The sequence below is a fragment of the Camelina sativa genome, chromosome 14 (assembly GCF_000633955.1).
Source record: "Camelina sativa cultivar DH55 chromosome 14, Cs, whole genome shotgun sequence".
Classification (NCBI taxonomy): Eukaryota; Viridiplantae; Streptophyta; class Magnoliopsida; order Brassicales; family Brassicaceae; genus Camelina; species Camelina sativa.
Window position 1 is genome coordinate 12,028,824 of NC_025698.1, and position 20,329 is coordinate 12,049,152.

The 20,329-nt window shown below is 33.7% G+C and overlaps 2 protein-coding genes across 2 annotated transcripts; both read right to left on the reverse strand.

The window, feature by feature from the left end:
* Positions 7,948–9,473, reverse strand: LOC104741116 (paired amphipathic helix protein Sin3-like 1). Its single transcript, XM_010461900.1, has 5 exons — positions 9,373–9,473; positions 8,786–9,082; positions 8,427–8,688; positions 8,238–8,339; positions 7,948–8,151 (listed from the first exon to the last, which is right to left on the reverse strand). Exons 2-5 carry the CDS (start codon positions 9,061–9,063, stop codon positions 8,068–8,070), a joined length of 726 nt encoding a protein of 241 aa, XP_010460202.1. The 5' UTR covers positions 9,064–9,082; positions 9,373–9,473; the 3' UTR covers positions 7,948–8,067.
* LOC104743496 (paired amphipathic helix protein Sin3-like 3) lies at positions 18,222–19,428 on the reverse strand. Its single transcript, XM_010464567.1, has 4 exons — positions 19,289–19,428; positions 18,573–18,762; positions 18,371–18,484; positions 18,222–18,284 (listed from the first exon to the last, which is right to left on the reverse strand). Exons 1-4 carry the CDS (start codon positions 19,426–19,428, stop codon positions 18,222–18,224), a joined length of 507 nt encoding a protein of 168 aa, XP_010462869.1.

Consider the following 20,329-nt stretch of genomic DNA (forward strand, 5'->3'; position numbering starts at 1 on the left):
AGAGCTTCATGAAGACATTACTGCTGGGTATGTCAAAGAATTGGAGCCTGTTGAGGAAGTAAGTAAGCAAGTTGTTAAGCTTGAGGATTGGAGTGGAGATCATCTAATCAGTACTAGAGACCATGATGTGGTTCTGATCCATGACAAGTTGCTGGTAGATGATGTTTTTGTAATGGAAACACGGATTGCTGAGGAAAGTTGCAGAATCGTTGACGAAACACGAGTTGCGGGCCAAGCATCGATCGATGCAGATGTTGCATCGATCGACACACCTTCCAGAGATAGTTCGGACTTGTCCAAAACCGAAGTTACTCGAGTTGGATCCTTAGCTGCAAGTCCTAGATCAGTTGTAAAGCTGAAATCTCTCCATTCCACAGTCCATAACCCACATGTAAGGTCAAGGTATGCATCTCCTTCTCCTAAATCTTCTCCTATCATCAATAAGAATTTCAAAGGTACAAAAACTGTTTTGCAGTTAACCAAACCACGAGATTATCGTAGAGCGCTTGTTTCTTCTGTTGATGATTTTGCAGGACTTAAAAGAAAGCCACCCATTCCTAAGTCCCTCCCTGCTCATGATCCTCACATCCTTAGCAGATCCCATGCAGCTAAAGCTTATACACCACCTAAAATGAAGAGGACATTCTCTCGGAAGCATTTATTGCCTTGTTCCGAACCACCAGATGCCTGAGATCCAACACAGTCAAGCTAATGACTGAAAACAAGCGCTTAGTGGGAGGCATCCCACTCTTAGGTTTTTCTTTTCCACTTTGAGTTATTTTTATTTTTGCTTTGAGTCAGTTTGAATTTGTATTGAATTATGAACTTCTATCTATCATGTTGCGTTTAATCTTGTGTTTGAGTGATTCTTAGCAGTGCTAACATCCAGGAGTGAGAGGAACACAAATTAATCGCAGCTAACTCAGGAGTAATGTTCGAACTCTCTGCATCTGCAGAGTGCATCGACCGACACACCATTGGCATCGGTCGACACAGAACATCCGGATTGGTAACACGATTTTGTTCACAATTTCAATACTTATTCGTTTTTGTTTATTTTTCTTCGCCAATCTCTTACTTGATAACACTGTGGACAGTGTTGTTTAAGTCTGGGAGAGGCAGTTACTAACTACGTTTTTGTTTTTGAGGGTTTAAAAAAAAAATTGTTTTATTGAGTCAAAATTTTTGTTGGAAACTATGATTTTTCTTTTTAGTGTACTGCCTTGANCACATATCTCTGAATGTAGATGATTTGGTCATGAACTTTGAGATGGACAAGCTGAGAAGGATTCCTACTATTGATAGTCAGACATTTTCTGTGGAGGTTGTTTCTGATCCGATCATAGAGCTTCATGAAGACATTACTGCTGGGTATGTCAAAGAATTGGAGCCTGTTGAGGAAGTAAGTAAGCAAGTTGTTAAGCTTGAGGATTGGAGTGGAGATCATCTAATCAGTACTAGAGACCATGATGTGGTTCTGATCCATGACAAGTTGCTGGTAGATGATGTTTTTGTAATGGAAACACGGATTGCTGAGGAAAGTTGCAGAATCGTTGACGAAACACGAGTTGCGGGCCAAGCATCGATCGATGCAGATGTTGCATCGATCGACACACCTTCCAGAGATAGTTCGGACTTGTCCAAAACCGAAGTTACTCGAGTTGGATCCTTAGCTGCAAGTCCTAGATCAGTTGTAAAGCTGAAATCTCTCCATTCCACAGTCCATAACCCACATGTAAGGTCAAGGTATGCATCTCCTTCTCCTAAATCTTCTCCTATCATCAATAAGAATTTCAAAGGTACAAAAACTGTTTTGCAGTTAACCAAACCGCGAGATTATCGTAGAGCGCTTGTTTCTTCTGTTGATGATTTTGCAGGACTTAAAAGAAAGCCACCCATTCCTAAGTCCCTCCCTGCTCATGATCCTCACATCCTTAGCAGATCCCATGCAGCTAAAGCTTATACACCACCTAAAATGAAGAGGACATTCTCTCGGAAGCATTTATTGCCTTGTTCCGAACCACCAGATGCCTGAGATCCAACACAGTCAAGCTAATGACTGAAAACAAGCGCTTAGTGGGAGGCATCCCACTCTTAGGTTTTTCTTTTCCACTTTGAGTTATTTTTATTTTTGCTTTGAGTCAGTTTGAATTTGTATTGAATTATGAACTTCTATCTATCATGTTGCGTTTAATCTTGTGTTTGAGTGATTCTTAGCAGTGCTAACATCCAGGAGTGAGAGGAACACAAATTAATCGCAGCTAACTCAGGAGTAATGTTCGAACTCTCTGCATCTGCAGAGTGCATCGACCGACACACCATTGGCATCGGTCGACACAGAACATCCGGATTGGTAACACGATTTTGTTCACAATTTCAATACTTATTCGTTTTTGTTTATTTTTCTTCGCCAATCTCTTACTTGATAACACTGTGGACAGTGTTGTTTAAGTCTGGGAGAGGCAGTTACTAACTACGTTTTTGTTTTTGAGGGTTTAAAAAAAAAATTGTTTTATTGAGTCAAAATTTTTGTTGGAAACTATGATTTTTCTTTTTAGTGTACTGCCTTGATTGATTAATGCTGCTGATTGAGTCCAAAATCCGACTAATGAAAAATCCAATGGCTGACCAGTAAACCAGAGACATCCAAATTTCCAACAGAATTCATAAAAGCCTGAGGTAATTTCTGTACTTTTCTTTTTACCTCATCAAGGAGATTGATGTTCATAGAGCTTGACTCTTTGTTCATACCTGACAAGTAAGATTTCAGAAGAAAATGGTACTCCTCTCCCTTATTTAAAGTTTGAAATATTTTTCCTGAGAGCTTTGTTTTAAAAAAAAAAGAATAAAAGATGAGATGATTTTGATCAGTTTAGAGAGGTAGGTAAATTATCTATGACCTCATTATTTTACTCTTGAGTCAAATGATCACACAAAGCTTGGAAGCGAGGGATAGGTAAATTACCGATGACCCCATTATTCGCCTACAACTTTGAGAGAAAAAAAAGAAGAAGATAAAAGAAAAAATAAAAAAAATAAAGAAAACAAAACAAAACTCTAAGGAAGATTAAATAGAATAAGTCTGGGGCAGAGAAAGAGTACCACATGTTGTACAATATATTATCTTGCTTGTTATGTTATTGTACGGGAATGAGTCTAGAAGGTTATTGACATTGATCAAATTGATGAGACACACCGATGAAAGCTTAATGGAGGAAGTAGTGGAATTTGATTTGAATTTGGGATGCTATGAATGTCAACGGAGAAGTACATGGTGGTTCGATTTGGATTTATCTGCTAAGCATATGGATTATGATTTGGATGATCATGGCATTACTTTAAAAAGAAAATGAGTTCCTGCATTTTCAAACCTCTTTCACAGATTAAGTTTATGTTTTACTTGAGGGCAAGCAAAGACCAAGTCTGGGGGAGTTGATATATCATGGTTTTTAGGTGTTTTTAGCCATGATATAAGTCTTATTTATAGAGTCTTTTTGGTATTTTTAGAGTCTTTTTAGTCTTTATAGGATTTAGCATGGATGGGAGCATAATGGAGCTAAATATGAAGATTTGGAGCTTAATCAAGCATTGAGGCTGAAATTACGAAGTTGGGAGACGAATTCAGAGTATGCATCGACCGATGCTACCTTAGTGTCGATCGATGCTGGGCCAAAGAAGAAATCGGAAGTTTTCCCACAAGTTTTGAAGATTTACAAAGCTGCCCCAAAGTTTCCATATTTGCATCATTAGTCCCCATTCGTGTTTTAGGAATATATATAGGATTTTTCTGGTCATTGTTGAGACCTAAGCTTTATTTTTCCTGCAACTTTTGAGAGCAAAACCCTGAGAGATTTTTAGAGAGCTTTTGGAGAGAAGAATCAAGACTCCTTCAGAGAAGATTCAGAACCCCTTTATTTCTTCTTTAATCTCTTTCTTAATGCAATTTATTCAGAAGATGTTTTGTGTTTCATTGATTATGTCTGAATAGATCTGCTTGTTAGGTTTAGGGTTTCTCATTAGGGATTTCATGGATTGTTAGATTAATTAATTGTTTGGATTCATTATCTTTCTTGTTCTTCACCATAGGTTGTTCTTAATGCTAGATCTTTGATTAGTCATATGGATTTAGATCTTAGGATTATTGATTGATATGAGAATATAATTGATTTTCCAGACAAAAACATTTGGTGAGCAAAATACCTATTTGCAAAGAGATTTGATTTAGGGATTTTGTGAACTTATCTAAACTTGAATTTATTGCTGGTTTTTAACTTGAATTTTGCAAAGAGATTTGGATTTTCGGGTTTTAAAATTTAGAAAATATTTGCAGTGAGAACTGATTTGTTTTATAATTGTGTTTAGAGTTCAAGAACGGTGCTTAATTATTGAATCCTGCTTGCTTAATTAATTAATTTGATTTTCCATGATTTCCTGAGAATTTCCTTAGGCCTAGCGTTTAATCCTTCTGAATTTTACAACTCTTTTATTTTCTATTTAATCTTGCAGTTTAAATTAATATTTCTGTTTAGCATAATTAAAAGATTATTAAATCTATTGTGTGATCTAGAGTCCTTGTGGATACGATCCCTAAGTACTACAATTGATCTCTTAATTTGAGAGAGTAGCTCTAGGGTAAATTTGAGCATATCACCTAACATGCACCTATCATTTACAGCATGTGTTTTGCCAAAGCACATCTATATTACAATTCACCAATTGTTATTTTTCATAACAAACTTCACCCAATGCAACATAATATTTTTTCTACAATTCTATCAAATCTTAAGCACTGCAACTTGCAATATAATGATGAACGTATTTTCCTAAAATAACATGTTTTACAATGAAAAAGACTGTAGTTGTTCCCGTAGTTGCTGCCCTACCACTCGATTTTTAACCATCTTCCTCGACTTTGGTATACTCTTTAGCCCATTTATTAAAATCCCAGATTGTTTACTAAAATTATAGATATTGTATGACATTACGAACCTTTTATTAAAATCCCATGTCATTCACTAAAATTACATGTTACTGTATGAGATTACGACTCAATCATTGCCTACTCAATTACATGTTATTGTATGAGATTACGATCAATTTAGTGAAATCCCATGTCGTTCAATAAAATTACATGTTATTGTATGAGATTACGACTCCATCATTGCCTGCTCATGGATTTGTTCCCTACCTATACAAGCCTGTTGTCGGCAATGCAGATTTCCTGCCTATATTTTGAGGGCACTTCTGTCATGTTGCCCATACGAAAAGTGGTAGTTACCACACTTCTCTGAAATTGTGGTATTTTATGAGTTTTAAGTCAAAATTGTGATATTCAGTAATATTACCCTAAAAATAAAAAGAAAGTTCTTACAAATCACAAAAATAAGTTTTGTTTCTAAAATTAGCACATCATCTCCAAATTTTCAAAATAGCACCATGTTCTAAAAGTACCACTTAAGGTTTAGTTTTCTAAAATTACATTTTTAACCTTCAGAACTAAACCACAAACTCTAGACACTAACACATATTTTGAAAAACTATACCCTAAATTTAAAATGGTTAACTCAAATATAAAAAGCTTTTTTTGACAGTATTATTTTATAATTTTCAATTAGTGTTAATTTTGGGAATTGTGGAGTGTGTGGTATAACTGGTATTTTATGGTAATTTCTAAATAAAAATATAACTTTTTTTTTGGGTGAAGCAAAATATAAATAAGACCCATATATGAAGGACAAACAAAAAAATGTTACTAAAACATAACTGGTTATATATTAAGCGGCTGAAGCAACGTAGACATCCCTGCGTCACGAACTAAACGACTTTCTTGAGAAAAAATCAGACAAGAAGGGAGCAAATTCTAGAAGCAAATCAGGATGCTCCCGAAACTGTATGGTAATCTGAGACAAGAAATAAACATGTTTAGAAGACAAAATGGCTAATTAAGAAAAGAGTATGGGTATATACAGGTATGCTATTGCAACAATTTAATATATTAACTTTAGAATATATGATACAAATGGAAATAGTAACACATGCAATGAACATATTGCAAACTTCAGCCAACGACTTGCTTCCATTTCCCCACATCAACATATTGTTGATAAAAGAATCGTATACATCTAACTTCAGGCAAGGTTTAAGGGCAATAAAGCTGTATACGATTCTTTTATCAGCAATATGTAATATGAGAGAGATTACATTTACAGATGCATTAAGGTTTATTTCTCACGTTAAGGTAATATGTCCTTAACCATATCGAAAGAGATCGATATATAGATAATACATATATACTGCTTTTTGTGTTATTTACTTAACCTTGGGAGGGATGGTTCTACTACTACTAGCCTCAGACCGGATGGTTCTGTCAGCCACCTTTTGCTCCTTCTTTACCAGCTTCTTTCCCTTTTCAATCCTTTCCATTGCCTCGCGAAATCTTTGATAAGTTTTCTGCAGATTTATGAATTTGTTGTTTATTAACCACAAGCTAATAAAAGAGGAAATGTCAACATATTCCGTAGGAGTATTCAGCATTTTAGCAAATACTATACCTTATGCTTGTTCATAGAATACTCTGCATCAGCACTTTTGTTTTTGGTATCATCAGACTCCGCGTGTTGCTTAGACTTGGGAAACAAGACTCTTAAACCAAAAAGCAGCGTCGTGTGCCCTCTCATGATTTCAGGCTTTTCAGCCATCCTTGCACTGCCTAAAGCCTCATCAATTCTACAAAAGAGAATCATATATAGCATCAGGAAACAAATCACACTGTGTGTATTTGTTTGTGTATATTCTCAGTTCAAACTAAGAACCAAACCAAACGTCACAGGGAGAAAAAAATTCGTACTTGTGATCAAAAACATCTTTCATGAGCTTGAAGAACTCGTCTAACTTTGCAGGTTCCTCAAGAAATGCTTCCTTCACATCAGCGATGTATGAAACCGTTTCACGCATAGTTGTTCGTTCTCTTTCGTTATAACAAGACTGAATCTCATCATGAGATGCTTCCTTCGTAGAAGCGACATTTAAACGATCATCATCCATCGTTAGCTTGGGTGATACTCTTCTTTCAACTAATGGAGATCTCTGTTCATTAAAAACAGAGCAGATCGTCATCATTCGTGTCCATCTAGTATCTTAAATATAACTTTTGAATTCACATAGACTTAGAAACCACACTTGCATTGAACGTGAACATGACAAATCCAGATTACATTCTAAAACTAGTCAAAACCAAATCAAACCAAACAATGAATCTGATACCACTCTCAATGATAATAACTAAACTAAGTCATATGCTTCTTCTTCTCTAGATGAAACAAGATCATGGCGTACTGAAGGATTCATGTAAATTCCATCGATCAGTATCTTTAGAACACAGGAACTCATTCATAAAACTTATCAAGAAACTAGAAAATAATCAAACGAGAGATGGACAGAGAGGATTTGAGAGCAACAAAAGCAGAAGACTCGATCTTATAACCTAATCGTCAGACGATTTTACATGAAAAAGAAGAAGAAAATGTTCGTATAGTTACCGAACGAGCAAGAAGCTTCCTCTTAGCGCAGTGTAAAACGACTTCAAGATTTCAAGAAACAAACGCACTGAGACTGGTTTGATGATAGAACAACGTGTAATTTATTAAAACATTTTGAAACAAAAGAATAGTAATTAAAAATGTTTTAACCATGTATTTTGGTGCATTAGAGTAATCAAGATGAGTCCAATGGCCCCATTTTAGTTTTACTTCTGGTTAGTTAAATGACAAAATATGGGAGAACAAATAAGCGAATAGAAAACTATATAATTCCAATTAGTAATAAGACAAAACAAAAGAAAAGATTTGATAATAGAAGCATATATGATATATATATACGTTTCATGATGTTCATTAGAGAATCAAAACTAATCCCAAACCTCTATAAAAAGAAAATGTACATTCTCGTTCTCGTTTATACATGTACATCATTTAATTTCAAAGAATGGTTATCCTTTTCCACACATACTAGAAGGAACATTGAATCATGAAACTTTAGTCTTTAGTCTCAAAATATCTACTGAAGCTTTTAATTTTGAAAGGATCCGTGTTTAGGAAAGATTCTGGAGAAGTCCTCAATCAAATCTTCATGGTAATAGAGAAGATCATAGACCTGCAAAGATATATGATATAACCAAATCAAACTAAGAACAAAGAAGAAACGCAACACAAAATATCCCACCAAAGAACAGAACCTACCTCTTCGTGCACCTCCTTTACTGATTTCTTTCCTTCCTCATACAATTTCATTATAAATGGAAACGACTCAACTACATGAGTATCAATTCTCTGAAACCTTGTCTGCAGATCCATGAAAAAATTGTTATTTAAAAATCACAAGTTAAGCAAAGGAGGAAATATCAACAAGATAACCAGCAGTCTAAATACCTTAAGCTTGTCCATAAAATTCAGTTCATCAGAGTTTGTAGGTTTCTCAGACTCAGAAGTGATGGTTCTGCTAGCCATTCGTGGAAGTGCTATCTTAATCTTCAGAGGGGTGGTTCTACTAGCCTCAGGAGGGGTGCCTCTTTTAGCCTTATGAGGAGTTGTTGGTTTAGCCGCAGGCAGGTAGACATTTAAACCAAGAAGCAGTTCCGGCTGATCTTTCATGAGTTCCTTCATCCTTGCAATGAAACTATCAGCATCGTCTCTACAAAACAGACTTAGTAACATCAGAATCAATTCACATAGTCTGTTAGTTATGTATACTGAGACATGAATCTTAAGAGAAAATAAATAACTCATACCTACGAGCTCTAGAAGCATCCAAGATCTTGAGAAACTCGGCATATTTTGCAGGTTCATCATGAAACGCTTCCTTCACAGAATAGATGTATGAAACTGCATTATCCATAGTTTCCTCTAGTTGTGGTACACTCTTCCCAACCATATTAGCCTCAGGTTCATCACGTTTCGTTTTGGCATCATCAGAAACAGCCTTGGGAGGGATGGTAATCTCAGACTTGGGCAACAAGACTCTCGAATCACGAGGCTGCTTCGGGTTCCCTTTAGTAAGTTCAGTCATTCTTGCGTGTTATCGACGACTTCACAAAAGAAGAGAATAACATTAGAAGAAAACAAATTCACAATATCGGCTAAACCCTATATGGTATCGAAACAGAAGAAGAGAATCTAGGGTTCATAACAACAGATCAGATAATTGAATCGGGTACTAAACTATTTTTTTCTTTTAAGATTTTTCAGAGTCATTCAAGAAACAGAGCCAAAGTGCAGTAAAATATGAAATAAAAAACTCGATCGTAACCCTAATTCGAACCAGGTGAATTCAAATTGCAATTGAACGAAAGAAGGATAAAACGAAAGAGGCGTTTACCGAATTTGGCAGCGGAGCACGACGGTTCGTCTTCCGCAGAACTTCAATGGTTTCTTCTAGAAGCAAAAACCCTAAGAGACTGATTTATGTTTTTTTTTTCCTTTATTCACGAGAGATTTAAGAGCTTTTCTAGTTAATTCTATATACTAGTATATATATGCCAATGAGAAAATGTTATATTTCTTTTTTAGTCCAAAGTTGAAAAAGTCCAAATAATTAAATTCTCTAATAAACTGCATATTACAAAACATACTTTAACAAATATTTTCGTTCAAAATAGTTTTTCCTAAAGTCTTATATTTCTTGATTTATTTTGTTTGGTTTGCTCTGTATTTTTTGGCCATTTACATATAGGTTTGAGTTACTCGAGCTCGGACCGCGCCATTAAGGGTTGATTCAAGCGTGAACCTATAAGCTCCTGTGTAACCTTGTTATTTTTCTGAAAGTAATTTCATTGTGTAGCAGCGTGCTGTGCTCAAGTGTTGAACTTCTCTTGAGCCTTTGTTCTAGGGGTGGGCGTTCGGTTTTTCGGTTTGGTTTCGGTTCGGTTTTTTTAGTTTATGGTTTTTTTGGTATTATAAAAATTGAACCGTATAGAAACCATATGTAATTCGGTTTGGTTACAGTTCGGTTTTTTCAGTTTATGTTTTTTCGGTTTTATCAAAAATGAAACCATATAAAAACCATACGTATAACGGTTTGGTTTGGTTTCGGTTTGGTCCCGGTTTTTAACGGTTATTTCATACTTTAAAACATAGATAGTTGATACATAACTAAAAAATAAGCATAAAAGTAAAACCTAAACATAATTCAAAAAAAATATAATCCAAATATAGTTTTGTAAATCCAAATACTTAATTGAAATTTAAATTTTTAAAAAGTAAAGGCTATTTAAAAAGAAAACAAAAAAAAACCAAAATAAAAATGTGGAGATCAATAACTATAAGCCCAATGAAGAAAAAAAATATTGATATTGTTATACAATATAAATTTATAAGTTGAAAAACTTATTATATCTAATTATCCTAAAATTTTATAAAAAACCAAAAAACCATTCGGTTTTACGGTTTTTAACCAGACCAAACCTAAACCAAATGGTTAATTAAAATAAAAACCAAACGGATTTTTAGACTTAACCATAACCAAACCCATTTATTTCGGTTCGGTTTTTTTGCTCACCCCTACTTTGTTCTCTCCCTTTCCTTCTTTTGAAACATTGATGTGATTTTGAGCTGTCTAGGTTATGTATTTTTTTTTACAAAATTAGTAAATAGAAAGCAAAAGATACAAAATAATTAAAGGATAAAAGAGATTTATTTACAGATTTAGAAAGCAAAAGATAAAAGATAATTATTTACTAAATTAGAAAGCAGAAGATAAAAATAATTAAAAATATACAAGAGATTTATTTACAGAATCGTATTATATAAAGCAAAAGATGAAATTAATTAAAAAGATCAAAGATATTTAATTACATAATTAGAAATCAATAATTTAGAAATTAGTAAAAAAAACTTTTAGTTCCACCAAGTGGTACCTTTGTGGTTAAAAAAACCATATGAAAATCCAATTGTAATCTTGGGAAAGAGGGCAAAAATATCTAAGACTATCCTCATTCCTAAGCTTATCCTCATTCCTAAGACCATCCACATTGGTAAATCTTTTAATGGTGTCTTGAACAATGTAATACTCCCTCTGTTTCATAATATAGGATGTTTAGAGAAGTTTTTTTGTTTCATAATATAAGATGTTTTCAAGTTTCTAGGTAACTTTTAGATTAGTTTAATACTTTATATTATGCAGTCTTGTTTGTGATTGATTAAACTTTTTTAAAGTGGTCATTTCTTAATCTGCGTGTTTTACTCAAAACATTTTATATTATGAAACGAAGGGAGTATTAAATTTAATCTAAGCATCCTCATTACTTTTGTTTTATTTTTTCTCCTCCATTGGTGATTCTCTAAATGTGGGTGTCTTTAAGCATACAAAAAAATTAATATAAAAAATGTGTTTTTAATATAATAATAAAATGTCACAAATGTTTTAAAGAAATTTATGCAAAATCTTTGAATCTCTTCATCAAGTCTTCTTCATCCTTATGATTTCATCACCACCTGCAGGAAGTTAGCTCCAAGGTTTCTCCAGAAGTCCTACAACCAGAAGAAGAAGTCTGATGGATCATCATAAAGGATGTATGTGGGCTTAATTAAACTTCAAAGGATGCAAACTCAGCAAGGTAAAGCCAGTTCTGGAAGTAAGCAATACGTTCTCGCATTTGATTTCACCAAGTGGTATCTTTGTGGTTAAAAACCCATATGAAAATACAATTGTAATCTTGGGGAAGAGGGCAAATATATCTAAGACCATCCTCATTCCTAAATCCTTATGAATGTCTTAAATATTAATTAATATTAAAAATACTCCATTTTTCTGATTTAGAGAGTCTCTAAAAAGACACATATATCTCCTCATCCACTATATATTTTTCCTAGTTTTATATTTAAAGACATCCAAATGACCAATGAGTGGGTGTTCTAAGACCAAGTCCATCCTCGAAGTGATTTATGTTTCTGAAAAAAAAACATAATAATATTTTAATTATAATTTTTTTTTTATTGAAATGACTACTAAATAACTGACATGTGTGTAGTAGCAGTTGAGAAACGTTTCTGAAAGTCCCTACTCGAGACATTTCTTTCTCTTTTTTCAGTTTTTAATATTTTTATTAATTTAATTTTGTTGAGCACCCTTAGACCATCTCTATCGGCCATCATATATATTATGAGTGTCTTTAGTATTTTTTTTCTAATATAAATGTAAGACATCTGTGAAGAGAGAGAAGAAAGAAAAGAATGTTTTTTGCATGATATTAACAACCTCGTTATAGACCCTTCTAACTTATCTATCACTTTTCTATTGGTTTTTAATTCTATTATAATTTTTATTTTTATTTTTTTAGTTTGACTTAGACATTTCCATCTCTATTACCAATAAAGATGCTTTTAAATATTTTTCCATTGGACATGCTCTAACCATCCATTCAAATATATAGTAGCTTATATATATCAAAGTGAATTGAAGAAAAAGAAGAAAAAATTCATTTCATCCCCACTAATCGCAAATCTCAGACCTAATTGATATGATCCATATCTTGCTTCACCAGCAACATCTGTGAGACACTCTCCATTTTTTCTTAGATATAATAAATTTGTGATTTGCTCAATTGCTCATTAGGCTCTCTGCCTTAAACTTCTCGTATTGCGTGAGCTGTTTTTCTGAAAAACTGACTCAAAAATCTAACTCATATTGGTTAGATTGATATGGAAGGAAGCTCGGGTAACAAGAAATAAGCCGAGTTTCATCTGGTGGCAGGGACGACGGGAGAGAAGGCAGAGGTAGTTGAGAACGTTTTCCAGGGCCTTAAGAGTCAGATCGGTTTGGATGGGTTCATAGAGGAGACCAAGGACAATTCCATTCAGGTGTGTTTGGAAGGATACATACGGTCGAAGAACGACAAGAACAAGAGTGAAGAAAACTTCCAGATATGTGTGGACGTCGGAGAAAAACTCACCAGATGGTGACATGTGTTAGTTTTAACGATCAGAGATTATTAAAAACTCATCAGATCGTGATACGTTTCAGTTTTAACAACTAAATATCCAAGTTAATAACTCATCAGATCGTGACACGTGTCAATTTTAACGATTAAAAATCACATATCAAAGTTATTAACTCAACAGATCGTGACACATGTCTGTTTTAACGATCAGAAATCACAGTTTTCAAGATTGGTAAAACGATGCATAAGATAATTGTAATCTTATTATGTTAAAAAAACTCCTAAAAAAAGGATTGTAAATAAACTGCTCTATATAAGCAAACAGATGATGACATATTTTTCACCAAACAAAATAATTTTGACTAGCTTTTTTTTTTCTTAGTAAAATTTTTCTTCTTTATTTTTTATTAACCTTTTGTTTGACACATCATCGTTCTTGAATATGTCTCGAAGGCAATTTGTTTGTTGTCTAATCAAAGCAACTATATAAACAGATTCCTAGATATTACCACGTGTTTTCGTCGTCGTTTTTTTGAATTTTGTTTTGTTTCTTAATTTCATAATGCATACTACGCAATTTTTGACTTTGAAGTGTTAACAAAGTTTCTTATTCATGGTAACTAAGGTTTTTGGGATTAAAAAATTTCTCACGGTATTATTATTTCTATTAATTTGCAGGAAAAAGATGAATACACAAATGTAAGATAACAACAGAGATTATATTAACACTAGATCAACTAAACAAAAAGTGTTCTTATCGTCGAACGATAGTACGTCTTACAACAAAGTGGGAAGCAATAAAAATTTTCAAAAATAATAGGCTCATTAGAATAAATGTTCTCATAGAAAAGGGATTAAGAAAAATATACAGAAACTTATTAATTCTAAAAAATATAAATAATCACTTCTATATAAACATAGATCGTCTCATATATTCATCTAACAAAATAATTTATTCAAAAATATTGCTTTCAACTTTGTTCTATTGGTCAAACTTTTTTAATGGGAAGACAAATTTTCCTTATTTTTTGAAACCAAAATATACTCATACTTTCTACTTTTTCAGTTTGGAATAGGTAAGATTAATATGTTGACAAAAAATGGAAGATTAATATATGCATCTTCATTTTCTAATATGTATTTTAAAATTTAATGTAGAAGTTTTAGATTGTTTTATTTAATTTATATTTTCATCTTTGAATTATTTGAGATTCATATATTACCGTGCTTATAATTTTCTATTATTTCATTAATTATGTCAAATTAATTTTCTTCTAATTTCCCCACCTTGATTGGTGGTTGGTCATAGACCTTTTCTTTTGTGCAAACATGCAAACATAATTGTTGCTATTCGTTCAATCTCAATTTTTTGTGCAAACATTATTGTTACCATTCGTTCAATCTCAAAAGGAGATAAAAAGGAGAAGGTTATCAACCTAATGGTTGGATAAAGTAGGCTAATCAAACACAAACCTACAACAAACATAGATAGACTGGAAAAAACATAAATCGCTGTTGATAAATTTCCATGAAATACATTGAGAAATTTAACATCAAAATTTGTGACGTTGGAAAAGGGTCTTTAGTTTCATTGGTTGCTGGAGCAAGCCACTTTGAGATAGCTAAAAGACGTGAACATATTCTCTCCACACAGGAGGAGGGCAGAGCTGAAGTTCTCTGTATGGTGGAGGAGGTTGGACGAAAGGTTATCTCCCTAAGGAAGGAAGGTGGGGAAGGTTGGACGCAATGTTATCTCCCCAAGGGAGGAAGATGGAGCGAAGGTTATCTCCCCAATGAAAGAAGACGGAGCGAAGGTTCTCTCCAGGTGGAGGAGGTTGGACGCAAGGTTCTCTCTATAAGGGAAGATGGCAAAACCGATGTTCTCTCCATGGTTAGTCATACACTATTGTGTTATTTTTTTTATTCAAAATATTTTTTGAGCAAACAATTTTAGTGATTAAAAAAACTATTCAAAAGTAAAAGTAAAGAGACATATAATAGTTGTCTTAATTTGTTCATATAGATATTTTCTAGGTGGTGGTAAATAATATATTTTTAATATACAGTATACTTAGGTATAAAAAATACACTTTTAATGATAACATACATAAAATATTTATTTATATATGGATGAAACAACCAGACCCATTTTTTTATAATAATAATCTCATTAAATACCCCGTAATATTTAATTACAACCTAAACAATTAACCAACAAAAAATAAATATAAAGCAAACATCAACATGCACAGCGAAAACATAAACCAAACTAGCATCCTTACCAAGGCTTAAATAACAAAATAACATAACCAATAATACAACCGAGACCCTAAATCATCCTCCTCATCATCGCCATGATTCCACGCTACACATTACCTACACCACAAACACAATGAGATGCGTGAGTATTAGCAGAAATACCCAGTGAGGCGATCCTCCCATCTACGAGCTATACACACAAGCAAATCAAGAGTACAACCACAAACAAAATATAACAAACCAACCATTAAACATAACTTCCAATAACACATTCACCACACCTACACATCATCACACAAAACAATTCATACAACCTAATCGCTTAGATAAGCTCATGTTCACGCACTCTCCTTATCAACCCGATTATAATAACAAATACAACCAGTTGAGACTCTCCAAACGTCTGCAACAGCCCAGAAACGCCCTACAACAAACCACACAACCAAAAACGACTTTATAGCAAAACTGCAAATCCCTCCAGTGAAAAGCTATCCCTAGACGTCACAAAGCTTCTCACAAAATTTCAGCACGGTCAGATCTCAGGTGAAACTACAATCGATCCCGAAACACCCGATGGTCTCAATCCGCGACTGAGAAGAAACGCCCCACGAAACTGTCGATATCTCCTATAATATTAACTCAAATTTACTTATGTAAAAAGGAGAATGTACGAAAATGTCTTAGCTACAATCCTACCAAAAATCAATACCTTTCGAAACGATTTGAGCAGTCGGATCCTCCTTCTCCCAAACCCTGACGATTTTGTTTCTTCTCCTTTTTTCTAAGATAAAGCTTTGTTGATCTCTTTCTCTTTCTCCTTCACACCAAATCGACGAAGGCTCTCTATCTCTCTCTTTTTCTGTGACTCCCAAACTCCATCAAAACAAGCTAGGGCTTTTGGTTTAATCTAATTACATCATTATTTAATTAAACCGATAATTAAACCGAAATTAATTAAAATCCACTCTTTTGATTTATTCAACACAACCCAAAATATAATTCTGGAATACGGATGTTACAATGGATATAATTAGTGTATTATAGTAAGAAAAAAATTATAAGTAATATACAATAAATTTTATTTACAAAACTTTAAACCCGCATTGGGCGGATCCTTATATAGTTAATTAGATTGGCCAGGAGGAGAGAGCTTAACTAAAAATATTGGAGCTGGCCGATCGAAAACTCTACCTTGATCTTCTCCAATCTTAGTGTCTGTTTTTATCCATATCCAATCTACTCTAGAAGTAAAATAATCATCGTACTATGTCTGTCTGTCGTCTATTTTGTTTATCGTCTTTGATGTAACCTTGTATACTATTGAATGTTGAATGAGAAAGCAAGCACTCGTAGTCTCTCTCATTTACGCCACATGTTTCGTATAGGGTCCTTTTTCTTAATTACTTTCTAGAATCCGCGGATTCTTCTAAAGGTTTAGGCATGGGTGTTTGGGTACCCGTTCAGGTTCGGGTCGGATATTTCGGATTTTCGGGTATTTCGGTAAAGGGGTTCTAAACCTATTCGGGTATTTTTAATATTCGGATCAGATTTCGGATAAACACTCATCGGGTTCGGGTTTTACCTAATACCCGAAATATACTTCAAATTTAGGTTCATTTCTAATTATTTACATCTTAAGCTTAACAAAATAGTCGAATTCAATCTGAACTCCAAAAAAATCTAAATTCAAATCTCTTTAACTCTGATATTAAAAGTGAAGAAAAGTTATGGTGATTGGCAAATATGTTTATTATCGAAAATGTTCTATTTCTTTTGTCTTTTTCTTCTTTATATTTTTTAATATGTAAAAAAAAATTTATTATCTAGAGTTCATGAGTGTAAAATTAGTATCTAGAGTTCATGAGTGTAAAATAAAAACTGTAATTAAATCTGTATAAAATAATTATAATCTCTCATATCTAAAATTTTAAAAAAAGAAAGTAAAACTGGTATCAGAAATAGGGGCAAACCCACGTTATAGAATATGGGACAATTGTATCTAGTAATATATAAATACTTGAGGTTTTAATATTAATCAAAGATATTAAAATGGCAAAATGGTTACACTTTTCCCCTTAAATCCTTAATGTGGCGGGTTCGAGTATCACTAGTTACTATTTTGTAGTGGCTGTTTATATATATTTGGGTACCCGTTCGGATATCGGATAATATCCGATTTCAATAGGTACTAGATCCATTCGGGTATTTTAAAATTTTGGATACAGATTCAGATATTTTGCCTAGGTTCAACGTAATAATTTAAATCCCTTCGGTTAAAGAGTTGCAATAATTAACATATAGTACACTATAGATTCGTTCAACTTGACGGGACATTATCATATCCACCGGTTTGGAGTAATAATGCTTTGCCAAACAAATTTAAGTTTTGTCCGAGGGACATTTTTTATTTTAGTTTGTACTAATGTAATAAATCTTCTTTTTCACCATCTTTAATTGAAGGGAGAAAGCTAGAATCTTCAATTCCAATCAAAATGAAAGAAAACGTTGAAGCGTTACATTTTATGCCCTTTTTTTTTTATTGTGGAAAGTCATTGTTATGTGCAATTGTAGGATCGTCATAGTTTTGTAGAAGCTTTACATTGTTAATTTGTTATATGCAATTGTAATTCTCTGATCTCTGTTCTCCTACAAGGCTCAAATCGTTGTTCTTTTGAGCTTCCACTTGGTTATTGATAGATTTGAGTTTGATGAATTGGTTATGGCTCTCTTCCTCTATGTTTTGCTTTTGAGTTTTTTTTACCCTCTCGGTTCCTAACAGAAGATGACTCCAAAAAAATAGTTATGCAAAAAAAAAAAAAAAAACATATGTAACATATGCATGCCAGAAGAATCGACCTGAACTCAAAACCTCTATCATTGCACACCTCAATATAGAAGCAAATGTGCATATCATGATGTCATGTTCCCTATAGAGTAAGAATCAAACTAAACTCAAAACAAAAGAAAACTATAACAGTCTCTTCTTGTTAGAAACTATTATTTCTGTGTCTAATACACAAGGATTACTAGGTCAACTTAAAATGTCTGGAAACTCCATGAATAGATCTTCATGATCCTGAACAAGTGAAACGATCTGCAAAAGATAAAAAAGCAAATCAAACCAAAAAAAAAAAACAAAAGAACCAAAGAACCAAAAAAGTGCAACACAAAGTGGTCCACCAAGAACCCTACCTCCTGGTACATTTTCACTATGGACTTGTTTTCTTCTTGGTACATGTTCAGTATCTCGAGAAATGACTCATATACATGGCGATCATCTCCCTGAAACCTTGCCTGCACGTAGACGGATTTGTTAGCATAGATGAAACATCAAAATGGTACTTGCTTAGGATTGGTTATATACTATTTTAGCATTCTATACCTTAAGCTTGCCAAGAAAACTCGCTACACGTTTCCTTTTGTTATCATCAGATGCAGCCCCTTTCTCAATCTTGAGATGAAGGATTCTCTGAGCCTCAGCTGAAAGGAAGTCATTTAAACGAAGCAGCAGATCCTGGTGATCTTGCAGGAGTTCGTCCACCCTTCCAATGGCACTAGCAATATCAAGTACTCTACAAAGAGAATAATAAACAAACTTAATCAATTAACAATGTGTGGTTGTTGTATATACTGAGGCTTCAGATCAAGGTAAAACAATATTTAACAGGGAGACAATAATTCATACCTATGATGTCTAATATTGTAAATGAGCTTGTAAAACACGTCATATGTTGGAGGGTCATCATGCAATGCTTCCTTCACAGCAGTAAGGTATGAAACCAAATCTTCCTTAATTGGCTTCTGTGGCACGTTTCCTGCTTTTTGATCAGCCTCCGGAGGGATGGTTATCTGAGCCTCAGCCTCCGGAGGGATTGTTATCTGAGCCTCAGCTGGAAGGAAGACATTTAAACAAGAAGCAAATTCGGATGATCTTTGATGAATTTCTTCATTTTAGCAATGTCATTAGGGACATAAACCCTACAAAGAGACTTAGTAACATCAGAATCAATTCACATAGTGTGTTTTGTTCTGTAGATTGATACTTATGAAATGATAAGAAAGCCAAACATATAACAAGAGAGAAAAGAACTTATATACCTAAGGACGCGAACATCAATGAAGAGCTTTAAAAACTCGTCATACTTTGCAGGTTCATCATGGAATGCATCTTTCACAGAATTGATGTATGAAACCACATCATACATAGTTGGCTTCGGTGATACGCCTCTTCCAAACATGGTGTGGATTTGACCTAAACCCATCAAAACAATTCAGATCATCAATCCTTGATATATCAAGTGGTAATCTCAAAGCTATTCCCACACCTTTTTTTCTTTACAATCCTAAAGTTTTAAGAAACAGAACCTAGAGTGGAGAAAAAAATGATTTAACGACTTGATCTTTAACCTAATCAAGAAACTAATTAGTAATCAATTGAGAAATCGAGAGCAACGAACCAGATTTTTAAAACTCGATATTTAACCTAATCGTCAGATGAACAAAAAATAAAGTTAAAGGAAGAAGAAGAAGATGGTGGTCGTATCGTATAGTTACCGAACGAGCAAGAAGCTGTCTCTTAGCGCAGAGTAAACGACTTTTAAGATTTTAAGAAACAAACGCACTGCGACACTTTCTCGAATTCTTCTGTTGGCGAGTCAGCGAGTGTATTTATAGTACTGAAAAAATAAAATTCAAATTTTGAAAAACCATAGTTAAATAGGATTGTCAAAAGCTTTCCTATTGTTTTGACAATCTTTTTAAAAAATAGTTAAAAAAAGAACATACATGTTACATGTAAATGTCAGATCATCGACCTGAATTCGAACCTCTATAGTATATATGGAACAATACAATCATCGCACACCTCAAATATACAAAGTATATGTGCATACCATGATGTCATATGTTCTCTACAGCGTAAGGATCGAACTAAACTCAAAGTATACAAATGAAGCTATATACTAACTTGTCGTTAGAAAGAACATGACAATTTTTCGTCTCTTCTACCCCAAACATTATATTCAAGCCTCCTAAACTAAAGCAGAGACAGTCTTCTAATGTGCTCAGCTATCTCTAGTGGAATTTGATCACCCTGATGGATTGAAAATCTCCGAAAACTCCATTATTAAATCTTGATGA